This window comes from Myripristis murdjan, chromosome 13 (assembly GCF_902150065.1).
Source record: "Myripristis murdjan chromosome 13, fMyrMur1.1, whole genome shotgun sequence".
Lineage (NCBI taxonomy): Eukaryota > Metazoa > Chordata > Actinopteri > Holocentriformes > Holocentridae > Myripristis > Myripristis murdjan.
This window is the reverse complement of record NC_043992.1, coordinates 3,895,898-3,923,648: the sequence shown is the minus strand read 5'-3', so window position 1 is coordinate 3,923,648 and position 27,751 is coordinate 3,895,898. Positions and strand designations below refer to the sequence as shown.

Sequence of the window (27,751 nt, the reverse complement as noted above, 5' to 3'; positions counted from 1 at the left end):
TGGGTCTTACAGATAAAAAAAAAAAAAAAAAAAAAAAGTTTATTTATTCATGGAATCTTTTTTTTTTTTTTTTTAATTTGTGCATGACAAATTAAAATGTTTGCAATTCAAATGCAATCTGTGCTGGCACTAATTCATTTCCATAAAAAAAACAGGCTTTAGTATTCCAATAATAACTTCTATAAGGGTGCAATGGGCTACACAAATCCTACAGCACCACAACTTGGAAGTGTTTACTGTGGTTGTTCGTCGGGGGAGGACCACAATAAACTACTCCGCTTGCGTGTGTGTGCGTGTGTGTGTGTGTGTGTGTTTTTACGACCAGATAACTTTATGTTGGTGGCTGCTGGGTGTCACTGGGGGTTAACTGGGGGGTGAATCTGGCAGTCCGGGGCCGGATGCCCTCTCTTTACCCCCGACACTTGAGTGGATGTGCGCAGTGCTCAGTCGGGCTGCAGGGTCAGCAGCAGCAGCAGTCGACGCATCTCACGTATTTTACGCAAATGGGATGAAGCTGAAGCTGAGACCCAGTCGAGGATGATGCTCTCGCCGGCTCCCGAGGCCTCTCTCTCCGCGTCTCTCCCATGCTGAAGCGGTCTGCTCTCCGGTGCCGAGGAAAATGCGCTGGAGCAACCCGGCTCTGGTCGGCTTAGCTGAGCTCGGCTGCTCCTGCTCGTCGCCGCTCCCATTTCCATTGTAGTTTTTTCCTCCCTTCTTCTTCTTTTTTTGTATTGCAGCGTATTATTTCCAGGTCAAAATCTCAGTTTCCTGTGCGGCTTGTTTGTACTAAAAATGGCCGGAGATGGCGGCGCTCTGAAGGATATCAATGAGATTAAATCCCAGTTCCGGACCAGAGAGGGCTTCTACAAGCTGCTCACCCTCTCCGATTCGCAGCAGCGGGGCGGGCTGCCGCGAGGTCCGTCCGCCGGAGCCACGCTGGGCCCCGGGGCCGGACCGGGGCCGATACCCGGCGGAGGGGTCGGGCTGCTGCAGGGGCCCGGGGCCGCCGCCGCTGCTGCCGCCGCCGCCGCCGCCTCCTCGTCCAATGCCGCAGCCAACTCCTCTCCGGCGGGCTTCCTGCCGCCCGTCCGGGTCTCCATGGTCAAACTGCAGCCGGAAGACCCAAGCGAGGAGTCGGAGCGGGTTTGCTTCAACATCGGCAGAGAGCTGTATTTTTACACATATACCAACATCAAGAAGGTGAGCCCCCCTATCTGTCTCTCTGTCGGCCGGCCGGGATGACAGATCCACCGGATGGTCAGGCCAGCCTAGCATGCTAGCCAGCGATGCTAATTCGATGCCATTAGCTTGCATCTCGTCGTCATTACAAACTAACCCCCGTGTCTTTTAGTTGTTAATTTGGCAGCAGTTTTGCACGTAGTTAACACGCACACATTTGGGGGGGTTCTGTTTAATATGCAGTGCAGCATACATGGGCTGCTTTTTTATCCGGACTGACTGATGCACAACATCATCATCATCATCATCATCCTCATCCTCATCATCCAGGCGGATGCACCGTGCCGTGTTGATGGACACTGCAGGAGAGCAACAGTGTTGTTGTTAGGAGACTCATGAACAGCAGAAATGACTGACAGCAGTCTGTTCACTGCGGTTTGCGTGAATCCCAGTGTTCCCAAGTTCAGGCGTTATTTTGGATGCTCTCGGTTGGAGCCACTAGTCCTAAAAGCCTGTTATTTCCCCACTTTTCAGTTGCTGTAAAAGCACGTGTGATGAAGACTATTGGAAAGCTTAGTTCATTGAAATAAAATATTGTTAGTTTTAAAGCCTGAAAACTGACAAGCTCTTTGTAAAGTCGCTGCTAATTTAACATAGTCTCTCTCTTCTGCCTGCAGCAAACCCAGCTGAGAAATAGTGGATTGATTTATCTTAAATTGATAATAATGTTTATCTTTGATTATATATGTCTCTCATAGCCTTACTTTTTTTTTTTCTCTAAAGGTATACTTTGACATTTTGAATAATAGCAGGTAGTTATTTTTGTCACTCAGAAGGAAAAGTATCTGCATTCGTACTCCAGTTTCACTAAAAGGATTTTTTAGGATTGCTGGCATTCTCATTGAAAGCAAGGAGCACGGCTGACTGCTTGCAGCTAGCTGTGCCACTTGGTTTTTAATGAGGAATGCTAATAACCCATTTAGGAAAACTAAATGGGTTATTACCATAGAAGCCTCTACAAATGTAGCAGCCTCCCTGCCAGTGTGACAAGCATCAGTGAGAGGGAAAATGCCGTAATCCAGCAGATTTTAAAACTCATCCCCTCCTGTCCACACCTGCAGATTTCTCCCTTACATCAGGTCACCATGTCCCCTTTTCAGAGTGAGAATAATGTTACTTTCAGTAGGTAGAACACATTTTCCTGGACTTTGCCAAGGCAGTATTGGTGCAGAGGTGTGTCGACAGCTTATATGTGAGCTAACACAATAGATATTAATGGATGTGGTTTCTTCAGGAAACCACATGCAGTGAAAAGTGACAGTGCAAAACATGTGACAGACAGTAGACTATAAATATCACTATCGACATGCATTCAGCGTTCGGTTAATTTGTGCATTTATCAGGCCGTGTGGCAGCCCATAAGGTTTAGTCCACATCCTCAGATTTGGTCAGGGATTCCCAAACTGTCAGATTTTCTTGTGTTAACTTGTAGTGACTCTAAAGCGAAGATCCACCCTCAGCTACTCTAAGTACACAACACTGCACATCGTCAGGTTGTAATGCTCAGTTCATTTGTGGTGAAGGATTAATATTTTCTGTTTGGGTATACCTGCTCTCCCCCAGCCTGCCTGCTCTACATCTACTTCAGTTAGTGATTTCCTGCATTTCCCAGAATGCCTTTTGACACCCCACCCCACCCCCACCATCCCCAGAGCAGTAGTCTGAACTTGTTGCATTCAGCTGTCAGTCGTAGTAGGGGAGAGAGCAACAGTGACAATAATAATTATGGCATAAGAAGGCCAAAGAGTGAGTATTTTTCCACTGAAGAAAGAGTGAGCATTTTGATTCTTACCCAGAACTCAGTATGTTTTGTTGCTTGCTGCACTGCATTCTGGTCTATGTGCTGCTCCAGTGGTGGAGAAATCTCTGTCTGTCCTTTTCTACGATGTAATACGAGTGAGATTGCTGAATGTCGGTGCTAATCAGTGGCCCTGAAAGAAGGCCTTCCTCTTTTATTGTGAAGGACTGACACTGAAACCTGATGTGAAGTTTTAGATCGCTGAAACGTTTTCTGCCGTCAGTTTGTTGGAGCTGCCCAGGGAACATCTCGACGGCTGCATTCACACAGCAAAGTTCAAAGTGACCCAATTCTGACTTTTTTCTCAGATTTGATCTTTTCACGTTCATCTCTGAATGTGCGACATGTTCTGACATCGGTGTGGACAAATCTGTGCCACGAGCCCACATTTTTAGAACAGGCACGCTGCTGAGCACCACCACCAAGCATCTTCCATTACATCTAATACATTTGTAGCCTTGTGTTTCCCTGTCTGTGTGTCTGCTCTCCCTCATGTTGTGTTTGTCCACCACTGCTGACAATAAATGAATAATGACGCTCTGACAGTTCTGATGTGAGCGTTCACACAGCCTCACCTCAGCAGGAATCAGACATGAATCTGATTTAGGACCACAAATGAAAGTGGCCCAAATCAGAATTGAAAATGTCAAATTCAGTGGGGATTTTTGCTGGTCACAGTGGCATAAAAATTAGATCTGTGTCACATTTGAGGGGGGAAAAAAAGGTTTGGGTCACTTTCTACTGGCTGTCTGAGTGAAGCCCTATCTGGTAACACTTGGTCTACATTTGAGCAGTCATTCCACAGGAATTAGAAGAAATACAGCACAAAACAACAAAACTGGAAGGTTACATTGCCAGCAGCTGTGCAGTATTTCTTTTAAACTCCTTGTTTTGCTAAGGAACCCCAGGGGTTGTTCAAGGACTCCAGTTTACAAACCGCTTCTTGGGCTATTCTGCCATTAAGTGATGTCTTTTTTTTTCTCTCTCTCTCTCTCATATGTGTGTGTGTGTGTGTGTCTGCAGGCGGTGGACCTCAGTAAGCCCATAGACAAGAGAATCTATAAGGGGACGCAGCCGACGTGTCACGACTTCAACCAGTACTCTGCCACGGCAGAGAGCGTGGCACTCATCGTGGGTTTCTCCGCAGGGCAGGTCCAGTACCTCGACCCCATCAAGAAGGAAACCAGTAAACTCTTCAACGAGGAGGTGCACTGTTTGTTTTTATGTGTGTGTGTGTGTGGGTGGGTGTTTATTTGTATGCACACATTGGCTTTTAGTTGACGTGCGTGAGATGGGACGATATCCTTACCCAGGGCAGCTAAGTCAGTGGACTGTGCTCATTTTAAAAAAGGTGGAATGGGACTTTTGAATGAAATGATCAGTGTAATCAGGCTTCATGCAATAGGCTGTATTTTAAGCTCTGTTTATACAATCTTAGTCAATTCTGCAGAGAACTGCAATGTATCATGATACAAATTGTATTGTGAGTCACGTTATCGTGGTACGTGTGACGTCCTGGCCAGTACCCAGCCCTAATGCACAAGCTGTCTCATTTGTCCTTACTACAGCAGAATGAAATGTGGCTGATGTCAAGATTAAGGTTTCTGCCCCAACATACATATTGTCATGTTTTTGGGTCACGATTTTGAATTTTGATGTTCATCCTATCCATGTCATGTGTGGAAGGAGAATATAGTTCTTTGCATTCAGTGAGAGAGTACTGAAATGTTACGGAGGTCATTTGTCATGCTTTGTATTGATTTGTTTGCTGGTGTCTGGTGGTATGATTCAGAAATTGTGGAGTCAGACAGCGTCTTAATCATCGTCCTTCCAACATGGCGGCACTGCTTTGTGGAATTGGGTTTCTATTAGTGCACACAGACGTTAACGACCTCTCCTTAACTGGCTTTCGCAGCAGAGATCTTGTTTAATGGGATTCCCAATTAAATTTAGGAGACTGTGTGTGTGTGTGTGTGTGTGCGCCTGCACTACAGGAGGAGGAGTAGCTGTTCAAGTGTGTCTGATTTCTCTCCTGAATCTGTTCACCTCCCTGGGATTTGCTTCTCTAAATCTTTTCTTTCCTCATCTTCCATCCCCCTCATTTTCCTTCTCTGTTGGTTTCTCTCTGTCTCCTCGCTATCTCTGCCGCACGCTCCGTCTTGAATCTTGTTCTCTAAGGACTTTCTTTCTCTCTCTCTTTATTCCCTCTCTCGCTTCCTTTCGGTGCGTCTCTCTCGCTCTCCTCGTGGTTTATGTTAGTCAGGTTTTTTCAGATTGCCCTTTTTGCTGGCAGAGAGATGCCCTCTGTTCTACCTTGAGTCCACATGAAAACGCAAATCAAAAATCAATACATGCATCATAGCCTGGTGCATGCAATATCCTTATTTTACTCTCTGATGTTGCCTCTCCTCTCCCATCTCTCCCTCTCTTCTCTCCCTGAATTTTCACTACTTCCATCCATCTACTCTTCTGTTCCTCCTCGTTTTTCATTCTTCCCTCAAACTCCCGTTGTTATCTTGCTCTTTTTCCTATCCCTTTTCTCTCCTCTGCTGCCTTTTCTACTTCCACTTCTTCTTTGCTGTGTTCCAGAGGTTGATAGACAAATCCAAGGTGACGTGTCTGAAATGGCTTCCCAAGTCAGAGAACCTGTTTCTGGCCTCTCACGCCAGCGGCCACCTCTACCTCTACAACGTGGACCATCCCTGCGGCACCACCGCCCCGCAGTACTCTCTGCTGCGGCAGGGCGAAGGCTTCGCCGTCTATGCCTGCAAAACCAAGACACCGCGAAACCCGTTGCTGCGCTGGGCCGTGGGCGAGGGTGGCCTCAACGAATTCGCCTTCTCCCCGGACGGCGTGCATGTGGCGTGCGTGGGTCAGGACGGCTGCCTGCGCGTCTTCCACTTTGACTCGATGGAGCTGCAGGGGGTGATGAAGAGCTACTTTGGCGGGCTGCTGTGTGTGTCGTGGAGCCCCGACGGGAAATACCTGGCCACGGGCGGAGAGGACGACCTGGTCACAGTCTGGTCATTTGCTGAGAGTCGCGTGGTGGCCAGAGGTCACGGTCACAAGTCCTGGGTCAACGTGGTGGCCTTTGACCCTTTCACGACCTCCCTGGAAGATGACGAGCCCATGGAGCTCAGTGGCAGCGAGGAGGACCTCCACCAGGGGGCGCCACCTCCATCCATGCACTTTGGACGAGTCCGAACCAGCAGCACGTTGTCCCGTTTGTCCCGGCACAGCTCCAAAGGCGGCGGGTCGGCGTCTGTCACGTACCGGTTTGGCTCGGTGGGGCAGGATACCCAGTTCTGTCTGTGGGACTTGACGGATGACGTGCTGTACCCTCGCCTGCCGCTGTCCCGTGCCCTCACTAACACCTTCGGACCCTCGCTGTCCAACTCTGGCAGCGGGGGCATCAACAGCACCACAGTGGGAGGAGGAACTGGAGCGGTGGAGGGGCACCACCACCCGCCCAACGCCACCACCGGCACCTCCAATCCCCCGACGCTCCCGCTGCCCCTACCTCGCTCCCTGTCGCGCTCCAACTCCCTGCCCCATCCTGCCGTGGCCAACGCCTCCAAGGGCCAGGGCGCCTCGGAAGGCGGAGGGGGAGGCGGCGGAGGGGGAGGAGGAGGGAGCAGCGGGGGTGGCAACAGCACCCCGTTCAGCATCGGCCGCTTCGCCACGCTGTCACTTCAGGAACGCAAGTCGGACAAGTCCGGTGGCAGCGGCGTGGAGAAGGAGCACAAGAGATACCACAGCCTGGGCAACATCAGCAAGAGCAACGACAAGATCAACGTGGCGCCGCGCAGCAGCAGGCTGGACGCCGCCAAGGTCCTGGGCACCACGCTGTGCCCGCGCATGCACGAGGTGCCGCTGCTGGAGCCGCTGGTGTGTAAGAAGATTGCGCACGAGAGGCTGACGGTCCTGGTGTTCATGGACGACTGCATCATCACAGCCTGCCAGGAGGGCCTGATCTGCACCTGGGCACGACCGGGGAAGGCGGTAGGTCGCTCCTCAGCCCTCTGACCACAACACTCTTGGAATTATGTTTCTTTTTCTTTTTCTTTTACTTGGCGTGGCACTTACAAACTATGTACTTATTTCCTGCGATATGCTGCCTGAAGAATGCCACTTTTCAAGTCCCTCGAGAGTTCTTAGGCAATTCTGCCTCACTTTTCCCATCTAATTTAATTTTGTATCTTTTATAACATTTCTTATATGTGTAATTAAACAAATCAAAGGCAATATGTTGTTTACAGTACCTGATTACAGTACAGTGATCTGATAAAACGATGCTTCATGTTATCATGAAATCATCAAATTTCGTCACAGGTCCACTGCATTATGGTTTTCCAGCTCAGATCAAATGGATGATTTCATTGCAAAACGGCACACGTCCACTTTGGGAAAATAAAAAAAAAAATCATTACTCAATGTGAGTTCAATATTTTAAAAACCTGGATGATCACATCCTTTGTAATATTCGACTTTTAGTAAGTAAATGTCTGAGGCCTGCCAGTAAGTTCAGTGATCCTCTGAGTTCTCCTGTCAGGCCAGTAATCACTGTGTTAGAGTCGATGTCACATTTTCATTTTCTCACCTGGCACACATCTCATTTTGGAATGAAACTCTTCAAATGCTCAGAATGACTCAACTGTTTGAAATGATTTCACCTTTTCCATTCTCCTCACTAGTATAGATTTTTTTCCCTGTATCCTTCTTGTCCCAAGTGTGCTAACTTTCTCTTTTGTTTTTTCTTCTCTTTCTCTCTCTTTCTTGCTCAGAACTTGACAGCACAGAACGGGAACTCTCCGAGCGGCACGGTGGTATAGCTGGAGGAGAAGCTTTGCACTCATCCCTCCCTCCCTCCATCCTCTCCCTTGATCCACCCCCCCCTCCCCAAAACATCAAATTAGGAGCCAACAACCAGTGACAATATCCTGCCTACCATTGCAGTATTATACCCTCGATATAACTCTCAGTACTCACCATCACCCAGACCCTGTCCTGTAATGAGCTTATTGCCATGGCAGCCATTTTGAAGTCAGACCCCACTCAGGACGGGAAACACCACCTGAACGATTGGCGAATAAAAAGACAGCATTACATCTACCCATGAGACTTCAGAGAGAAAAGTTAGCAAATGAGTCAGCTATCTTGGAAATAACACCAGCTAGCTGTATGTAGGCCCGATTCTGCCAGCTAGCTACAGCGGATCAAATATATCACCTCAAAATGTGAGTTTACATCCCTTTCTATTCTTGAGATCCATTGTGTTTTTACCCTTTTTGAAAATCACATTTTCAGTGTAGGGTCTGTGTCGGACTCCTGGTGTCTGTTTGCTGTGCATCTTGGACAAAACATCGTCCTGACAGTTAACAAATTAGCTTAATTAGCCGATCTTGACAATCTAGACATAGGAAGATTTCCAAAAACGATACGCCTCTGGCAGAGTTGTGATGCGACTCTCTCATCACAGCTTCCCGCCAAAACTGAAGCTGGCTCGTCTGGCTAACCGCTATCGGCAGAAACGGAAATAACTGGAACTTAAAACCAACAACAAAGTAAACATGTGACACGCTTTAGGTGTTTAACGTGTCATGTTTGTCGTTTGGATGCAGGCTGGAGACTGTTTGTTTGTTTTTGTTGTTTTGTAAAAGTTACAAGGAAATTTGCTAGCCTATTAGTCGGTTAGCCACTAGCCGGCGTCCTCGGCTGGTTTCCAGCCATAACTACAGTGGATCAGTGATATGACCTTTTGGATTTGAACCTCTGTTCATACTTGACATACATCCGTGTTCAGTGAGGAGTCTGCCAGGACAAACGTTTGTCTGGCTCCTGATGATACGATTGCTCTTTTTCCCGCCCAGAGTGAGGCGTGAGTTCAAAATGGCCGCTGTGAGAATAAGGTGTTTCCTGTGCTTTGGGCCCTGATCCCGCGCCCGCCGGCTCAGCGGTGCTCCGTAGAAAGACTGCATCAGACGAACGAGGGGGATCGCTCACCCCCCCGTCTCTCCCCAGAAGCATGGAGGAGCAAACAGCCGGCCAGACTCCATCCTCCTCCTCTTTAAGTCCCTCCTCCCTCCTTCATCCAAACCCCTCCCCCCCTTTGCAAAAGACACTGCAAAAGCCACGGCCATTGTATTTAAGTTATTTATTTTATCACAAGACTGTGTAGTAATTTATACTGTAAATACTGAAAATACTCTATAAATACAAAAAAGGACAAAAAGTGTATGGAAATAATGACTTGACAGCGATGGGAACGAAGAAAAAGAAAAAAAACAACAAAAACGGAAAGATGAAGAGTATTAATATATGAAGATCCTTCTATTGTACATAGCGACCACAGTTAAAAAAAAAATTGAATGTCTGGCTGTTTTAGGGAACTTGAAGATGTCAACGTGTTTTTATTTCGTGTGATAGAGTTTCTCAGTTTGTTGAAACGTCCCTGACAAGCGAGCGTTTGTTTGGTGCTGTCGGCCGCCGGCGAGGTGGCGGCACGCGGTTTGGGTCCAGCTTTGAAGAAAGAGACCGACCCCGGCGGGAACGCAGAGAGCCAACCAAACGAAGCAACGGCTGCTATAGCTGTACGGTTCAGCTGACCGTCCCAGGTCACAGGTCAGAGGTCAGAGGTCTACTAGTTATCCTCCTGAACGTCTGAAGAACTGCTCACAAGCAAAACACATGACCCTGCACATTCAGAAGTCCAAAAAAAAAAACAAATTAAAAAAGACACACACAACACAACACAACATAACACATAATCCCCTCTGGTGTAGCATCATATATACTGTATTTTGGGCTCCATTCCTGTTGCACCTGAATTGCCTCTTGCAAGAATTTGCACATACAATAAATTCCCAGTCCCATCCTCAGCTGCCGTTGTCTCTGTCCAGAAACGGCTCCTGTCACCCCCCCAACCCCCACCCCCCTCCCGGTCTGCAGATATTTTTTCAGATTGTATAAAGGATTGGATAGGGCTGTGACTCAGAAGAGTTGGGTTTATTCCCTCGGCCTGACTGAATTGTAATGTATGGACTGCCTTGGTAATAATCAACCCGCCTGCACACCGAAATCAATTCTGTCCACTTGCAGAGCAGAGAGAATGAAGGGCCACAGAGGGCCGGTTTCTGCACAGGACCTCGTCTGGGCTCTCTGCTCTTGTTTTCGAGCATGACGAGCCGCTGACCTTGATGGAACTGGCACACATGTCTGATAATGTGGATGTGACCCTGAAAGAAAGTTCCCATTACACAGAGCGTGCAGCCTGTTTTTTTTTTTTTTTTTTTTTTTTTTGTTCACCCTGCAGTGTGAGTTATAGAGTTACCTGTGCGCTGATTTGTCCTATAAATAGCAGAGTAACTTCCATGACGGTGGAAGCCAAGGTTATATGCCCTTGTACTGACAAAACAAGCCAGTTTTACTTGCAGCAGATGTTTGTGTGTGTGTGTGTGTGTATGTGTGTGTGTTTGTGTGTGTGTGTGAGGCTATTATCGCAGCTCACACACTCTGTTTTGCTGTCATAGCAACGGCACGTCTCGCTCCGTGTTTCTTCAGAAACATCGCCGGCGCTGGGTTTCCCACAACCGTCTTGGCGTCTTGAGCTGAATTGATGCTTCATCATGATATCAGTCGTGCTGTTAAAGGAGTAGTTCACCTCTAAATGAAACTTCACTCTTCCTCTCCCTGCCTGCGTGTCAGTGGAGGCTCCACCAGAGTTCATACAGCCACAACACACGGACCTCTCAGCTCCTGCCTGTCCCGCCTTGAGCTGCTCAGATCAACAGGAGCCCCTCTTTGTGTAAACACACAAACAAGCCAAACTGCAAAACTACAGGAGCAACTCAATGCAGACCAAACAACATTTGTGCACTAATGGAATGATAAAAAAAATTTACACAAAATACACTCAAAAAGTGCAACTTCAACTACCTTTATTCCAACGCCTTGTTCTGCACTTCAAGCTACTGAAATTAATAGAACCGTGTTTTGCAAACTTTGCAAAAATGTAAATTTATACAGTGTCTCAATTTTGTGTGCAGATTGCGCAGCATAAAATGAGCTTTCTAACCAGGCAGCTGCACTGCGGCTCTAAAATTCCAGTTATTTTCCCATTTTTTACCTTCTTATCGCCTGTATTCTCTTGCGTTGCTCACTTCCTGTGGGGGAGTTTGACTGAGGAATGCAGAAGAGATGATGAGGGAAATGCTGCTCTGTTTGGCCTACAGTGAAGGCATCGGGCCACAAAACATTTGGATTATGCTGCACAAGCTTTTTGGGATCTGATGGACATGTTCTGTTTGTTTCAGAGCTGCAGACACACAGTCCCAACCGCAGTTTGGGACTAACACATGAGACAGCTCGTTCACTGTGTGTGTGATACTGAACCTCTGTGGAGTTTCCACTCCCATGGAGGTGAGAAGATTATGACTGAATTTTCATTTTTGCCCAAAATATTCCTTTAAGACATTTTACACATGTTTTGTTGATTGGCTGTAGGAGGGTTCTACAAATTCTGTCAGTGGGACAATCACAAGTTCGTCCAGTTGGTGGCAAAATGACAGAATTTAAAGGTACCAGCCCCTGTTTTCTCTACATCACGTGGTCTTACAGACACACGTCACACACTCTGATGTGAACGGTGCAGCTTTTTTTTTTTGCAGCTTTTCTAATATTCTCTGTTTTTTTTGTCTTATTTGCAAAAAATAACTTTTTTTTCATTCAGAGATTTGGGATAACAGTATGAAATCGACAAATATTCTTTTAAAGGCAAACGTCTGCTTAAACGATTTAAAACAAACTATTATTCAGTAATTCATCAGCTCAGTAGTTAGTTTCAGCTCAGTTTGGTTTTCTACGATTCAGTTTTACACCGTTTTGCATGGTCCGATTTTTTGTTTTGTTTTTTTCTCGGTTCGGTTTGATGCTCCTACTATTTAAATAACCAAATGATCCTTCCTCCACTGCCGCTGCTGACTGTAGATGTGATCTGTCAGCGAAAATCGACAGCTCCTGTGTTCAAACTACTCAGAATGAAATGAAAAGCGCTCTCGTCCCTCTCTGTGGGGTGAGCTCCCCTCCCAGCTCCCCTCCCGTCACATCAACATGTAAAAAGCTTCCAGAGGAGCCTCGCTGACAGATCCTGGGCTTGTCTTGGAGAGCAGGAGCAGCGGCTCCTCCCTGACAGAGGAGGCCCAGGCCGGACTCTCCGGCTACTTCCTCAGCCACATTTTGGAGACTGATGGACAGACTCAGACGTGGCATTCTTCCAGATGGACGCTTCCCAGACAGGCTTTGAAAGCTGGGAACGGGTGGTGATGACACCGAGGGCTGCCGTTAAAATGACGGCTGAGCCGCTGCGTTATAATGGAGCTTTAAGAGATGAGAGCCGGCGCCAAGACGCTTCTGGGAAACCAAGAACGGCTGCAGAGTGAGAACCAAAACACAAGAACACAAGAACACCAGGTGGTGAGGCAGGAGCAGTCAGAGCCAGAGCAGCCGCCACACAGAGACATGAACAACAACCAGTCATACAGTCAGAAAGCTGACAAACGATCAAACTCACAACATGGAAAACAGAATTTAATATCATGTCTGATTAACTTGGTAATCCTGCTTCATTAAAAAAAATCAGCTTAAGGGCTTATTTCCAAAACACTGTTGATCCACCTAAAGAAAATAAAATCATAACCTGAAATAAATGATGCACCATCTCTGAAATGCATATAGTCCAGTGTGTCAATGGCAGCGTCACTCAAAAAAAAAAAAAAAAATCTACCATCATTTATTTGAATTTTGCACTTTTCCTTCATCTTGTGAGAGTAGCGGTCACGATGGCGTTTCAGAACAAGCTCCCAGTCAGGGTCAGTGAGGGTCAAAGTGAGCGCCGCCTCACTGGGCTCATGGAGCTCTGTGGGGTTAGAGCTGCAGCCGAACAAAACCCAAACAAGTTGTGTATCAATAGAATAATTAATAAAAAAAAAAAGTTTACACCAAAAATACTCAAAAACTGCACACTGATAACTAATACTACCTTTATTCCAATGCCTTGTTCTGCACAGAGAGGTCGTGGCTGAGCGGCAGAGAAATGTCATTCCATACATGTTCATTTATCATTTTTCATTTTATTTTACTGAACAGTATTCAACAGCTGAAACATAGCATGTAAACTTGTTTTTCATTTGTATTTTTGTTTTGTTTTTTGTATAATATGCATTGTGCATCATCACACTCACATGCACAGACAACACACAGGATCACACACTTCCCACACCACACGCACACACACACACACACACACACACAAACACACATGCAGTCACACACACTTTACTATGCCTGTTTCCGGTGGAACTGAAATGGCAGAATGGCGTCACTGTACCCAGTTTGTATATGGAGATCTGTTATTAAAACTTTAAACCCGAATGACACGTGTTCTCTTTTTAAAATGCTCAATTATTGTTGTTTTTTAATGAATTAATTTTTCATTTCAGTGCAGTTTTAAGTGGCCTGCAACGATTTAAATGCTGCTTTAGGGGCATTTCCACCTTGATAAGACTCAAATTATGGGAGAAACAACTACATATTTTTATTAATTTTTTTTTTCCAGTATGAGAATGGTTATATTAAATATTGGCTTCGACAGTGCATGAGTGAGATTTAGATGAGCTTCAACTTAAAGGCTGTTAAGTTGCTCAGAGGAGTCGATTTGCACCTACAACCTTTACATGGTGTTGGTCAGGCCGTGGAAACAGCAGACAGGCTGATGACCGCACTTCACACTGTCTAACACTGTAGTGTGTGTGTGGCTTTTCCTCTCCAGGCCGGTAGGTGGCAGTAGAGGCAGCGGTGGTGAATTAAATTCCTCAACTGAAACCGCAGAGGAAGAAAATTGACCCTGGAGCCCGAAAAGGCACGACGGTTGCCGAAGCGGCGCGGGGCGTGGCTTCGGAAAGGCTTCGGCTTCGCGCTGCGTGAAGTTGCGTGGAGACAGGCCGGGAAATGACGGAAGTGAAGTAGTTTGACCCTCAAAATAAAAGCGAGAAAAGCGGAGTGAAAACCAGTTTTGCTTTATTGACAGTTGAAATAGATTTTTTCTGAGACTTTTTTTTCTAACACAAGGCGGCAGACAGCCCTCCAGGTTGTTGCCTGTAATGTTCTGTTATTTCCAGGATGATTTATTTTGACTGAGCTGACGGCTGGTCCTCCAGCTCTCGCTCAGCAGCCGTTTCCCACGACTCTGGGTTCAAAACAAACCTCCACATGGCAAATATTCTCCCACCATGTTCTGAAGGCTTGGACAGCTGTAATGCATGAGAGGGATCTCAGAGTCTGAAGCCTAAAGGGGGAAAAAGTCTGTTTCTGTGTAACTCCCCTGGTCGAGGTCATGAGAACGACTCCATTTGTGTGATTATTATTTATGCTGATGAATATGCTTTGTGTTTGAGTCATCCTTTGTGTATTTAATAACCCTTATCTATTACCTCATCATAATGTTCAGATCTAATATATTTTGACTTAATTTATCCAGATCTAATATAACTCGAAATAATAACTGTCAAAGTTTAATCTAATTGAAAGGTATCTATTTTAGTCTAATCTAGTTTATAATCCACAATACTACATAATGAAGTTTATTCTGCATGTTCTTTTATTTTTCCCAACACAGATATATGGACTATCATACCTGTATGGTCACAAATTTTTGCAAATTTTTCCACAAATTCCTCCTCTCTGTTTTCACTTTTGTGCTGTGGTGAAAGGTACAGGGTTTTATTTTGAAAGTCATGACCGGAAGCGGTTACATAATGTCTTACTGTCGCTGACTTGAGTTGGGGTTTTTCCTCAGTCTCGGCATGCCAGAATAAACAATAATAAAAGCTTAATCCCAGAGCGGTGCGGGCAGATTATCGTTGAGTGCGGACATGGAGCAGCAGCAGGAGCCCGGGCCGGCCAAACGGTGAGACCCACTCACTCTGTGTGTGCGTGTGTGTGTGTTTGTGTGTGTGTGTGTGTGTGTGAGAGAGAGAGTGTGTGTGTGTGCTGACAAACTGTCCTGCTGTATTGTCCTGCTCTTGCAACTTTGGGGCACGAGACCCAGTCAAAAACCTGTCCGCGAGGCAAAAAATGATAATGTGGTGGTTATTGATGATAATCCGGCTCGTCCCTGTAAACCGGGTTTCATGAGGATGTTACATGTGATCAAGCTTTGATACAGTTGTTTTTTTTTTTTTTAACACCTCAGCTACAGTAGATTAGCAGAAAAATTAATAATCCCATAATTTTACTGTACAGACTCAGTAATGTATAGTGGCTGCAGGCCCTGGTCAGTGTGTAGTCTCGTGTTGCATGGTGGGGTGTTTTATTTAATAATGACAATGATGATGATGATGATGATGATGATGTTATTATTATTATTATCAGTAGTGGCAGTAGTAGTAGTAGTATCATTCTTGCCCTACACTAGTATCAGTGTAGTGTAGGGACTTGAGGTGTGTCTGTTGTCATATTGAATTTAAGTGGCCCTAACATACTTTATGGTTCATTTGTTTTTTATGGCCTGTGGTCTCCCTGTAATATTTCTAAATGGACTAATGACATCTGTATAGTATTCTGGTAAAACATAACCTACAAATGGCTTTTTTATGACCGTTCACTCTTTGTCAAGGAGCAGAGCAAAGTCTGCTCATGCAAAGTGCCTTGATTCAGCTGGTTATTATTCTGTCATTGTTCTGTTGTTGATATATTTTTTTAATATAGTATAGTATTTCTTTAAAATCCTTCAGGGACTTAAAGTGTGTCTGTTGTCAAAGTGAATGCTAAGTGGCCTTAAGATGCTTTATGGTTCATTTTGATCACCTGTGGTGTCCCTATAATGTTTCTACATGGACTCATCTGTGACATCAGTGCAGTATTCTGGTTAAATATATTTTTAATAACACTATAGGCCCATTTACTTTCCTGCCCTAACTGCAGCCCTGCTCTTATTGTGTTGTTTAGTGACAACACATTTGTGTTTCCAGCATGTCCAGATTAGTCAAAGAGCAGAGCAGAGCCTGATTCAGCTGCTTATCATCCTGTGGGTATCTGGAGCCCGGGGAGTTTGTCCTGCAGCACACGCAGGACAGAGGTGGCGAGCATGTGGATTTATCAGGTGACAGCGAGGCTGCCTGTGACCAGCGGCACATAAAACTGTTCAGGACTGATGTGAATGAATGAGTCCCTCACAGATCTGCTGGTGGCAGGACACGTCCTGGCCTAGTTTATGTTCTCTCCTGTAATTTGCGGGAATCCGTGAATATTGTTTAATGACTTGTGCAAACTTGTTTTCAAGGCCTCGAGCGCTGCACCATCATCATCATCATCATCATCATCATCATCATCATTTCGACTGTAACAGATCTTCTGCCCTAACTAAAATCTCTGTGATTTGAAATATGTGCCATCTAATCTGGCAAAATTACAGAGGGCATAAAACTAAGTATTGAATTATCCAAGGGCCTTCACTTCCATTACAGTCTAAATTTAGAGGATGTGATAATGTTGTTGTTGTTGTTGTTGTTGTTTTGAAAGGTTGAGGAAGGGATATCAGGAAACTTTTCTTTCTTCAAAATGGATCCATGTTGTGGTGATGAAACTCCACATGTTAAGTTTGTATTGCACATTGTAGTCACTCAAAATTATAGACTATTATCCCACAGTGGTGTGTGTGTGTGTATGGGGGATGGGGTTGTTGTGGCTCTTAGTTGCAGATTTAATATCTTTAATACATGCAGATATCACTTTTTTCATTAAACACAGTAAAATGTGTGTGTGTGAGAGAGAGAGAGAGAGAGAGAGAGAGTGTGTGTGTGTCTGTGCGTGCGTGTGTGTGTGTGTGTTTTGCTCACGTCTGCTGAATGAATCACAGTGTAGTTCTGAAGCTGCTGCAGCTGATGTGTCCGTCTGGTTGCTAGTTGAATTCCTCAGATGAAGAATCCTTCTGGGGATTGAAATGGTTCATGGTTTTGCAGATGAACACAGTTGATGCATGTTTGAACTTCTTTGCAGAACATGCACACACACAAACACACACACACACACACACACACTCTGCCACATGAGCTGAGTGGACTGCACTTGAGCAGTGGTGTTGACTCTTCAAACAGCCCAGTCAGTCACCAGGAAACAAAGATGGTATTTTCTGTTTCTGCAAACCCAGAACATGTTGAAATGTCCTGTTTTCTAGTTTCTTGACTTGGCATAACGCCAAAAAAAAAAAAAGCGCTACATCAGGAGGCATGGCAGGCTCGCCAGCGGCACCATCAACAGGACTTTGCTTCTGCAGACGAGGTTCGAGTCCCATCTCAAGGGAGAGCCTTTTTTTATTATTTTTTTTTACATTAACTCGCTCATGGTAGCTCGCTGATATTAACGCTCGCTGATATTAACGTCGAGCATGTGCAAAGCTAAACAGTCATGTGACGCTGATGCAGGCTTCACCACATCGCCTGTGGCCCCAGGTGTGAATCAGACGACTGGCAGAGGCGAGACCTCTTGACTCTCAAGACCAGGACGGACTCTGTTTTCAGCCGCTGGAACTGCACCGCACACACATGCCCCTTTTCCACCAAAAAGCACCTGGTGCTAGTTCGGAGCTGGTGCTAGAGCCGGTTCTTAACTGGTTCCAACAAAGAACCGGTTTGCTTTTCCATCGACCAAGAGCCAAGCGGAGCCAAGTCAGAGCCATGTCATTACGTCATCGTAAAACGTGATCACGTGGGTGTGCGAGACGCTCGCTCCGAATCACAATAACCAACATGGACGACCCATCGTAGCGATGCAAATACTGCTCGTGTCTTTACAAGCCTGCATTGCAGTCCAGAGGCGAAAAACGCAATTATTGCTGGCTACCCATCGTATTTGTGGTCGGAACCAATGGCGACTACATTTGGGTTTGGGACTACGTTTGGGTCTGTAACCCCGCCCACCAATGACGTGGGGGGTCACGTCATCGGTTCTTTCTCTGGCTCCCGTTTAGCCCCTGCTCGAAGTTGGTGCTTGCTTGGAATCGGTTTGGAACCAGTTTAGCCGTTGCTTGGGTGGTGGAAAACCAAAGCCGGTGCTAAGTCAGGCACCGGCTCTGAACCAGCCCTGGAACTGCTTTGGTGGAAAAGGGGTAACAGGGATTCTCTGGGCCCTCAGCAGCTGGACGCCGAGGGGCCAGCAGAGCCCGGAGGAGACCATGGAGACACAGCTGGCCTCGGCAGCACCGGCACACATTTGGCGCGACAGTGGAAAGCCAGTTATCTTGATTTCTGATTTAGAATCAAAATGGTGACAGCCCTAGTCTCTGATCACAGGTAGACAGAGCTGACTGTGAGTGGACTGTGCCTTGGAGACGCACTGAGGTCAGATCAGTCAGACCACCTTCAGATGGGATCTGGCACTGATGAGTCTCAGCAACATCTGAATATCACCTGGTTGCTTTGTAGAAATTCAAATTTGAATGACGTTTGTTTTTGTCGTGTTGATGACGGCATCAGTATCAGGTAATCCGTAAAACAGAGACGATGGGCACAGCTGCTCTGTTAGTCGTTCAAAGATGAGAACAGGAAGGATGGTGAACGCTGGTAAGACCGTGACAGAATGAGATGCAGAAGTGAGGAGGTGCAACTCATGAGAGGGAGGCCAAGAAAAGCACAGAGGAATCAAAGGAAGAAAAGAAATGAAAGAAGTAATTCTGTAAGATCTGATCTGGAACTGGAAACGCATTCGAGACGCATGATAGGAGCACGTGTGAACAGCCACTTGGTGTCCACTTGTGATTGGGTTAACTGGGACGGATGTTAACACAAAGTCTGGACAGGACCCCCGCCCTCGTGCTGAGGGTGACAAAATGCAATTTTCCGTGGCCTTGGTCACTCAGCCGTGGCGTTTTCAGACTCTGGCTGTTCAGCTTAGCTCTCCAGCTGTGTGTGCATTTGTGTTTCTCTTGTTGTCACCCTCAGATGTGGCTTTACAAATTGTCAGCTTCCCCTCTTATTTGGGTTCTCCTCCTCGGTGACCCTGTGTCAGTGCAGATCTGTAGGTGTTTGTTCAGCAGCAGTGGTGTAAAACTGGAAAAAGAGGGTCAGTTTATCTTGTACTGTAGCTTTATCTCTCACCAAAAACAGTGCAGTGAAAAGCACAAATTTGGATCCAACATCACCCACAGAGACATTTTTAAACCACAGCCGTCGAGGGTTTTCACCAAAAACTGGAAGAGAAGCTGGAAATAACTGTGGGAGTGAACTCTGAGTCCTGCTGTGGACCGACTCCTCCTCCATTTACTGGGAAAACTTCGAGAAGAAATCGCTGCCTGTGAATCCCAACCGGATAAAAACTGACTTCTCTGTCCGATCCATGACATTTAAGCCTGGTGAGGAATTGAAGTTGCTATATGGAGCATTTTGCCATCAATAAATTATGACCTCAGTAACTGCGAGGCGGTGGTAGCCTGTAACCTCCATGTAAACAAAGCAGTTGTAGCCAGGAAGGGTGTCAGCCTCTGCAGATTTCACATGATCTGTCACCTGGTCGGACTGACGTTTGTTTAAGATAATGAAAATAATTCTGTGCATAATAATTCTGTACCTATTTGTTTGTACCACTTGTTCACCTGGAGCTGTCCAGTGAAAAATATTTTAGTCACACGCCTCACAGAGAACAGAGGCTCCAAAAACTGCAGCCATTTTTGTTAAAATGGAATTGAAAAAAGACATGAAAACATCCGATTCAAATTGTCAAACTCTTCATGCGGTCTTGACTCTCCATCTGTATGATCACTGCGTCACAAAACAATGCATTTTCTTGAAAGCATGGCAAAACTTTTCATGGTGGACGTTCAAGGAAACTTGTTGTGAGGAAATGATACAAAATACTTGGATTTTGGGTGAATTATTCCTTTAAGTCGAACCCAGTTTGATGCAGCCTCAACGTCAGGCCTCATTGTGAGAGCTCGGGCAGGTCACAGTTATTTTTAAAACGCTGTGAACGTTCGAGTTTTTCACATTAGCAAAGACACACATACTGTACATAACACACAGCATGTGACGGGGGCAGAGCACCAGCGTTAAGTGTGTCACCGCATGAGATGAGCGTGTGTGTATGTGTGTGTGTGTGTGTGTGTGTGTGTTATGGGCAGCCCCAAGTGAGAAAGTGCCAAAGTGTCAGATAGAAATTCTAGGGCAGGACCGAAACCTGAGGCCAGTACTGGACTTTGATTCGATATGGGACACTGACCCGACAGCGTCACCCCCCTCTGCTGTTACTGAACACATACAGTTTGGTTTATCACATATTTCTGATGAAATGATCAGCACTATAGACCACACTTTGATTGGATTCCATAAGTATGCATGATGTTGGCAGTAATGATGACAGCAAGGATGATGATGATGATGATGATTATGGTGTTGATGATAATTTTCCTGGGCTTTGGTGGAGAGTTTTTTTTTTAGCCAAATCTGAAAACATATTTTTATTGCTCTTTGTTTGCTTATGCCTTTACTAAAACAGGGTTTCCATCCACCAAACATGTTGCTTTTGGAAAACTGGCGGACGAATTCGAAAAGGCCAGTTTGGTGTTGCGGTGCAGCAGCGACGTAATGCCGGCTTTGCTTCACACACGCCTCTTAAACAAGTGGAAGCGTTTTCAGCGTTTCGGTGTGGACGGCCCACCTTTCAGAAGCTTCTTGGATCGCGAGTTGTGGGCGCGCAGCTTTTATTGTGGAGTTTGAAAATGACAGAAAGAAGAACCGACAAAGTAGAAGCAGATTCCCTTTCTCATTTTTTGATGGCCAAGCTTTTATTGTGAAAGGTTCCACAGTCTGTCATTGATCATTTGCTCTCTGTAATGGATCTGATTTAAAATGTGGTGAAGGTACACAAAAGCTACTCAATTACAGCACCATGAGTAAACGGAACTAGTTACTTCCACCTCTGAAAACCGGATATTTGTGACTTTTTGGGATTGTCATGACCATGAGACTGATCAAATTAAAAAAAAAAAAAAAAAAAAAACTGAAATACTGGGTGATGGCAGCTTCAGTCCAAAATATACTGTTTCAGTATGAGCCAAAACAATGAAAGAGGAACCTCTTGCTGTTCTTGTTTTCCATGTGTGTTACTGGGTCACTTAATCTCTCTGTTTTTCTCCTGCATGCCCTTACAGTCTCCTGATGCACATACTATCTCTCTCTCTCTCTCTCTCACACACACACACTCTCTGTCTCTCTCTCTCGCTCTGGCTGCAGTCAGTACAGGACATCGTGTTCCTGATCTGTTTTTAAAGGACTCGGCTGGTTGTTCACCTCAGCTCTTACACACACCTACAGTAAACCATGTGTGTGTGTGTGTATGAAAGCGAGAGAGAGAGAGAGAGAGAGAGAGAGAGAGTGCCTACATGCACATTCCTATTCATGTATGTTTGCATTTGTGTGTGTGTGTGTGCACTTGCCCTTAATCTGTAGTTTATAGTGGTTAGTGTGTTAGTGTGTTTGTGTGTTTATGAGTCTGATCTTTGGTTTCTGTGACTTAGTGTGTTTGTGTGTGTGTGTGTGTGTGTGTGTGTGTGTGTGTGTGTGTGTATCTGTGTATCCATAGTCACTCTCACACACTTCCTGGCTAATCAACAACTGCTTACACAATCTCTGGCTGCTCTCCTGCAGCCGACAGAGAGAGAGAGAGAGAGAGAGAGAGAGAGAGAGAGAGAGAGAGAGAGAGAGAGAGAGAGAGAGAGAGCTCAGCACAGTACGGCTTCAGATGACATTTACAGTCACACACATGCACACACACACACACACATGCAAACACGCAAACACAGACTACCACATGAGGACGAACAGCCGTACACATACAAAAGTAGTACAACAACAAAATAGCTGTAGGCGTATTAATACTACTACCACTAATATGTAAACACATGTACGCCTGTGCGTACACACACACACACACACACACACACACACACACACACACAACGGAGTAATTAGATGTTGTAGCCAAAGTGCCATTTCCCTGCTCTGACTTGGGACAGTCTGTTCCCACAGGCCGCTCCCAGCTGGCAAGCTGCTTACTGCTCTCTGTGTGTGTGTGTGTGTGTGTGTGTGTGTGTGTGTGTGTGTGTGTGTGTGTGTGTGAGACAGAAAGACTTTTTGTGAGTTTATCAAATCAGTATTGTTATCAATAATTTTGTTTATGTTAGTAGCAGTACCTCAAATAGTAACAGTAGTTATAGCACTAATAGTGGCATATGTAGTGATAGTAGCAACAGTATCATTATTAGTATCAGTAATAATTATCATCATCATAATCATCATTATCATCATTATTTATAGTCCTTTCCAATATCCACATTACAAAGAACTTCACAAAGACAGCAATAAAATAAAATAAAATAAAATAAATCAAGTCATAAATGCATAGTTGCAGAAATGATGGTAGTAATTATAATAGTAGCAATAATAGTTGTAGGAGGAGGAGGAGGAGGAGTTGAGGTAGTAGTAGATATTAGTGAGAGTAGCAGCATTAGTAATAGTAGTAAGTGATAGTAGTGTGCTTGTATTAGAAATTGCATGTGTATGTGCAAGTGTTGTGTGTGTGTGTGTGTGTGTGTGTGTGTGTGTGTGTGTGTCCTCATATTTGTCGAGCGGAGGATGTCTCCTTAGTGATACCCTGTGGCTGCCGGGTCATGTACTCTTATGTAACTCACATTCCTGTGTTCCTTTTCCAAACAGGATGGAGACGCTCAGCAGAGCTCGAGTCAAACGTCTCTCTGCTGTCACTTGGTGTTGAAAAACACCTTCAGATGCTGGCAGGCTCGGGCAGAATCGGCTTCCACTCACCAACGTGTGGAGTCGATTCCGTGCAACGTTGCTCTCAAGTGCAGGCTGCCAAAGCAGAGTGGTGGATGGGTTTTAAACGAGAAGCGGTAGCTGTTGGGCTTTAAGTGTGGCAGAATCTCCTCAGTCAAAGCAGATTCAGTAGATCAATGAGAGAGCCGTTGACTATTTGTTGTTTTGTTTTAAGGGACAGAAAAGGAAAGGATGATTTTTCACTGGGGTTCACTGTCGCATTCTTGATAATTCCTCCAAAGTTGCCCATACGTTAACTTGCCCAGGGATGGAAACTAGATTTATGGAATTGAACTGACTTTGTTGACTCGACTCCCCAGCGGCTGCGGAGTCGACTCTCAATTCCCAGTACCAGGAACCTGAAGAACCGATCCTGTCGGCCACTCAGAAAGCCTCAACCAAACGTAAGACGTGAGTAGAGCACTCTGGTCGTAGGAGGTTACCGTGGCCCGAGGCCCAGGAAACAACGTCAGACAGTCCGTCGTGTCTTGAAGTGAGTGGCGGTCCACTTCAGATGGTTGATGTTAACCGGTGCCAGGAGCCAAACACGGAGCTTGTTTACTCGACAGAAACGCGGACATCCAAACAGCTCATCAAACCTCCTGTGTGAAAGTTACCACAGAGCTGCTCAGTGACTTGCAGCTTCATCTTATTTGTTTTTCGTCGCAGTTTCCACGGTGCTTTGGTTGGCAACAAAACTCTGTGATTGTTTCTGCTGGACAGGGCAGTTCGTTTCCATGCTACTGCAGTGGTATTGTATTTTTAGGTATTAAATATTATGCTATATCTTACCAAGGACTTTATCAGTGTTCCTATAATTGTTCAGAGCGATATATGGAAACTATATCGATACCATGACATGAGACAAGATATCGTTTGGGATTCTGGATATCATCTGGATATCGTCATACAGCGTGTGTGTTGCCATTTCCTAGTTTTTAAGACTTCATTACTAAAGATTGTTTACCAAAACTTCTTGTGAAAGCACCAATAGTCATCCCTTTAATATCACCACGGTAGGTATATACAAAAAATATACTTATGAAAGCATAATTAGTCATCCCTACAATATCATCACAATATCGATATCGATGTCTTCAGTCAAAAATATTGTGATACTTGATTTTGTCCATATCGCCCAGTGTACGGAGTTTGAAGCCTGAACAGGGTAGCTGCTCGACTTACTGGTGTCCAGTGTACAAATCAGACTGAAGAGCAGGCCGCAGAACATATTTAATGTCTACTAAAGAAAAATACGATGACGTTACCCACATAAAATTCAGGAACCAGTGCTGCTGACACTGCAGATTTTGCTGCCTTAAGTGTTGCCACAAAAGCATAAATTAAATGCCTGGAATGACCCAAATCGGCTATCTTGTCCAGGCCATGCAAGCCTCCCCAGCTAATACTCCCTGGCTGAGGTCCAGGAGCCGGCTAGGAGATTAATCCTGTAGATAGCATATGTATGGAATTATGAGGTGCTGTCTGGATAATTTAATGCTGTTATAGGAAGAGGCTCAGGCAAACCTTTACACGTGTGTTGAAGTTAGATATCTGGCAGCTTTTATGTCCTGGTAAATAATAGGAGTGTGGCTCTGTTTAAAGGGAATTGTCTTTCCTGCGTAACTGGAAGTATTAAGAAATGTGGATCGCTCAGTGTTTAAGAAAAGATTAAACTTGGACTTTTCACCTCATCCTCTACATGAAGGGAGGCCCCAATACTCACTAAGTAAAAATGCAGATGGAAAGGTTGTGCTAGTTTTTATATAAAATTATCTTTATCCCATTGGAGCCATTTTGAGCATGTCACACTGCACATGAGGTTCATAGAAAATTAGTATCGTATTCATCTGAGGACCTCATCGGTTCTTTGTCTGGCTCCTGTTTAGCTCCTGCTCGCTGTTGGTGCTTGCCTGGAACCGATTTGGAACCAGTTTGGCCAGTGCTTGGGCAGTGGAAAACCAAAAAACTGGCGCTAAGTCAGGCACGGGCTCTGAACCAGCCCTGGAACTGGTTTGGTGGAAAAGGGGTAAAAGTGGAAGCGTTGAGGAACCACAGCGACTCAGCCACCAGGGGGCAGCACCACGTAAAGTTACAGAGCGGGGTTGCTGAGCGCCGAGGCTCATAGTGCGTAAAAAATGTCCGACGCTCTGCTGCCTCAGTAACTGCAGAGCTCCCTCAGTTCCACTGAAGGGAAATCTTAACGCTTCAGCTCACCGAGACATTTTGGACAATTCTCTACTTCCAGCTTTGTGGGACCAGTTTGGGGAAGGCCCTTTCCTGTCCCAGCATGACTGAGCCCCAGTGCACAGAGCAGCTCCATAAAGGCGTGGCCGGCTGAGTTTGGTGTGGAAGAACTTGAGCGGCCCACACAGAGCCCCGACCTCAACCCCATCCAACACCTTTGGGATCAACTAGAACAGAGACTGTGAGCCGGACCCTCTGGTCCAACATCAGAGTCTGAGCTCACAAATGCTCTTCTGGATGAACGGGCAGAAACTCCCACAGACACTCCAACATCTGGTAGAAAGCCTCCCAGAAGAGTGGAAGCTGTTCTGCTGCAAAGAGGGACCAACTCCATATGAATGCCTCCAATTGGATGGATGGATTTAGAATGGGAGGTCAGGAAAGCTCCTGCAGGTGGACCAATACTTATGTCCATACAGTGTACGTGTTATTTACCTACCATGACCAGACGTCCTGGTTCATCCGGGATTGTCCCGGTTTCAAGCTGGTTTTCCTGGGTCCCAAAAAATATCTGTAACACACTAAAATATCCTGGTTTTCAACATTCACTACCAAATTGTCCCACTTGTTTCACTATTCATGCCTGCAGTTCAAACTTAGCATAAATATATTGTTTACCAAAATAAGTCACTGTTTTCTGATGGATCTAATGATACCAGAGTCAAAACAATCTGACCACATTCTGACCCTCGGGAGCCGACGGCATCATGTCCAACACAGATTAGCTTGCACAGAATGTGTGTCGGCAGCCGTTTAGCCGGCAGCCTGCACTTGTGCACACTGACAAATACCTTGTGTTTTGTCATAAAAGGTCTCTGACCATCAGTACATATGTTATGTTACACCAATGCTTTTCATTTTACAGTTTTCAACTCTGTTTTGGTTGATTTGGGGAGAATTGAGCTGTCACTCATCCTGATGAAAACATGTGCACCATTTACCTTCATGCTGCAGTGTGTAGCTGTAGATCTATGAGCCTTTGTTTCATGAAAAAAGGCAAGCATGGATTAATTTTCTTTACAGTTCACTTTATTACAAGGATAGTGAACCGGGTACTTTTTCTGTCCACATGTGCTTTGTTTATTTGGTTTGGGATAGATCTGTGCTCTCTGGTGTCCTTACTATGAAGCACAGCAACCAGAAGTGAAAACCCAGTGGTGAAAATGGGTGGACCACGTAACGGCCAGTTGTGGAAGTAGAGGAAATATTACCTTAAAGGATAGGTTTGATATTTTTCATCCCTGGCTGTATTACAATGTTGATTCCCATCTTTTCTAATTGAACATAGCACGACCTGACTGCTAGCTTCAGTGACAAGAAACTTCTTTGCTGAGCTTCTTGGTCGCCTTAAACACAACAGGTCAAAATCCATTATAATTGACCTTTTTGATTATAAATGACAGAAATCAACATTATTATGGATCCCTACACACAGAGGCAGGACACAGCAGAGCTCCTCCGCCCTGATCCTAACAGAAACTCAAAACGGCCCCGTGGGAGGAAAGTCCAGGGGCTGTGAGGACTTTTGTAAATCCTCAGAAAGACAAGGCTACAATTTGAGAAGGCGGGTGGAGCCGCTTAATTCCAGCTGCCGGTTTGGAGTTTAGACGGCGTCCCGCGGCCTGAGGTGAACAAACATGGTATTTGAAGTGTGTGTCTGTGTGTTCAGAGACCACACAATGAGCTGTGATGGAGCCGGGCTGCTTACTGTCTGTGGTGGTGTGTGGGCACGGAGATGTGGGTTTTAAGTGTGTGTGTGTGCCCGCCTGTACATGTCTCAGCATTCAGTGTGTGTTTGTACAGTGGTGGTTTTATCTTAGTTTGTGGTCTGCGTACGTGTGTGTGTTCAGCTACGCATGCCGTCACATGTCATTCCCTGCCTGCAGTTTAATTTTCTCACAGCGCTGCACAAAAAACAAGCTGCTGAATAATAAAAGCTGTGATGGACGATAGTGCTGCTGCTGATGGGAAAGACATTTATTTTCATGTGAGGGGCAGAAGCCACATTCTGACAGATGTATGATGTTTACTGTTGGAGTGTGTTGTCAGGGACGTAACAGAGGCACACACACAGCTACACTCAGTTTAACCACCTGATCTGTGAGAAAGAGTTTTTAAAGTTGACATGAAGCATTAAACATCGTATAAAATAGTGTGTTCCAGTTGTGTCAGGTGGATGAAAGTGACATAAAATTAAAATCCTCGAGAACAAACCAAAGTAGTAATAATGGGAATATTGTTTATAGGGGTTGGAAAAAACATCAATTTTTAATTTTTTTAATTTGATTTTTTTTTTTTTACTGAAATTTGTACCTTTTCACAGCCTTTATGGTCTTGCACCAAAAAGCATAATGTCACCAGGATGATGTCACTGGTTGAGATGCTGTGTTTTACAGGACGTACACTGCAAAAACGCAAAATCTTACCAAGATTATTTGTCTTATTTCAAGTCAAAAATGTCTTATTTCTAGTCAAAATATCTCATTACACTTAAAATAAGACATGATCACCTCAGAAGTAACTTGTTTTTAGACAATTTTCACTTGTTTCAAGTGAAAATTCACTTGAAACAAGTGAAAATTTGCTTGTT

At 45.2% G+C, this 27,751-nt stretch overlaps 2 protein-coding genes across 3 annotated transcripts in view; both read left to right on the top strand.

Moving 5' to 3' along the window:
• Window positions 1-335: 335 nt before the first annotated feature.
• Window positions 336-13,465, top strand: LOC115370429 (WD repeat-containing protein 20). 2 transcript variants are annotated; one of them, XR_003929249.1, is made up of 5 exons: window positions 336-1,200; window positions 4,061-4,243; window positions 5,627-7,039; window positions 7,822-11,333; window positions 11,456-13,465. XR_003929249.1 is itself a non-coding variant. In XM_030067445.1 (4 exons), the coding sequence occupies exons 1-4, from the start codon at window positions 793-795 to the stop codon at window positions 7,867-7,869; spliced, it is 2,052 nt and encodes a 683-aa protein (XP_029923305.1). In that variant the 5' UTR covers window positions 336-792; the 3' UTR covers window positions 7,870-13,465. The 2 variants fall into 2 exon arrangements, 1 of the variants encoding a protein (XP_029923305.1); XM_030067445.1 differs by having other exon boundaries at window positions 7,822-13,465.
• A 1,398-nt stretch (window positions 13,466-14,863) lies between these two features.
• Window positions 14,864-27,751, top strand: part of hif1al (hypoxia inducible factor 1 subunit alpha, like) — a 40,793-nt gene continuing 27,905 nt past the window's right edge. The window contains exon 1 of the mRNA XM_030067444.1: window positions 14,864-14,999. Within this exon, the coding sequence (XP_029923304.1) occupies window positions 14,965-14,999 (35 nt within the window). The 5' untranslated portion in view covers window positions 14,864-14,964. The remainder of the gene's footprint in view (window positions 15,000-27,751) is intronic.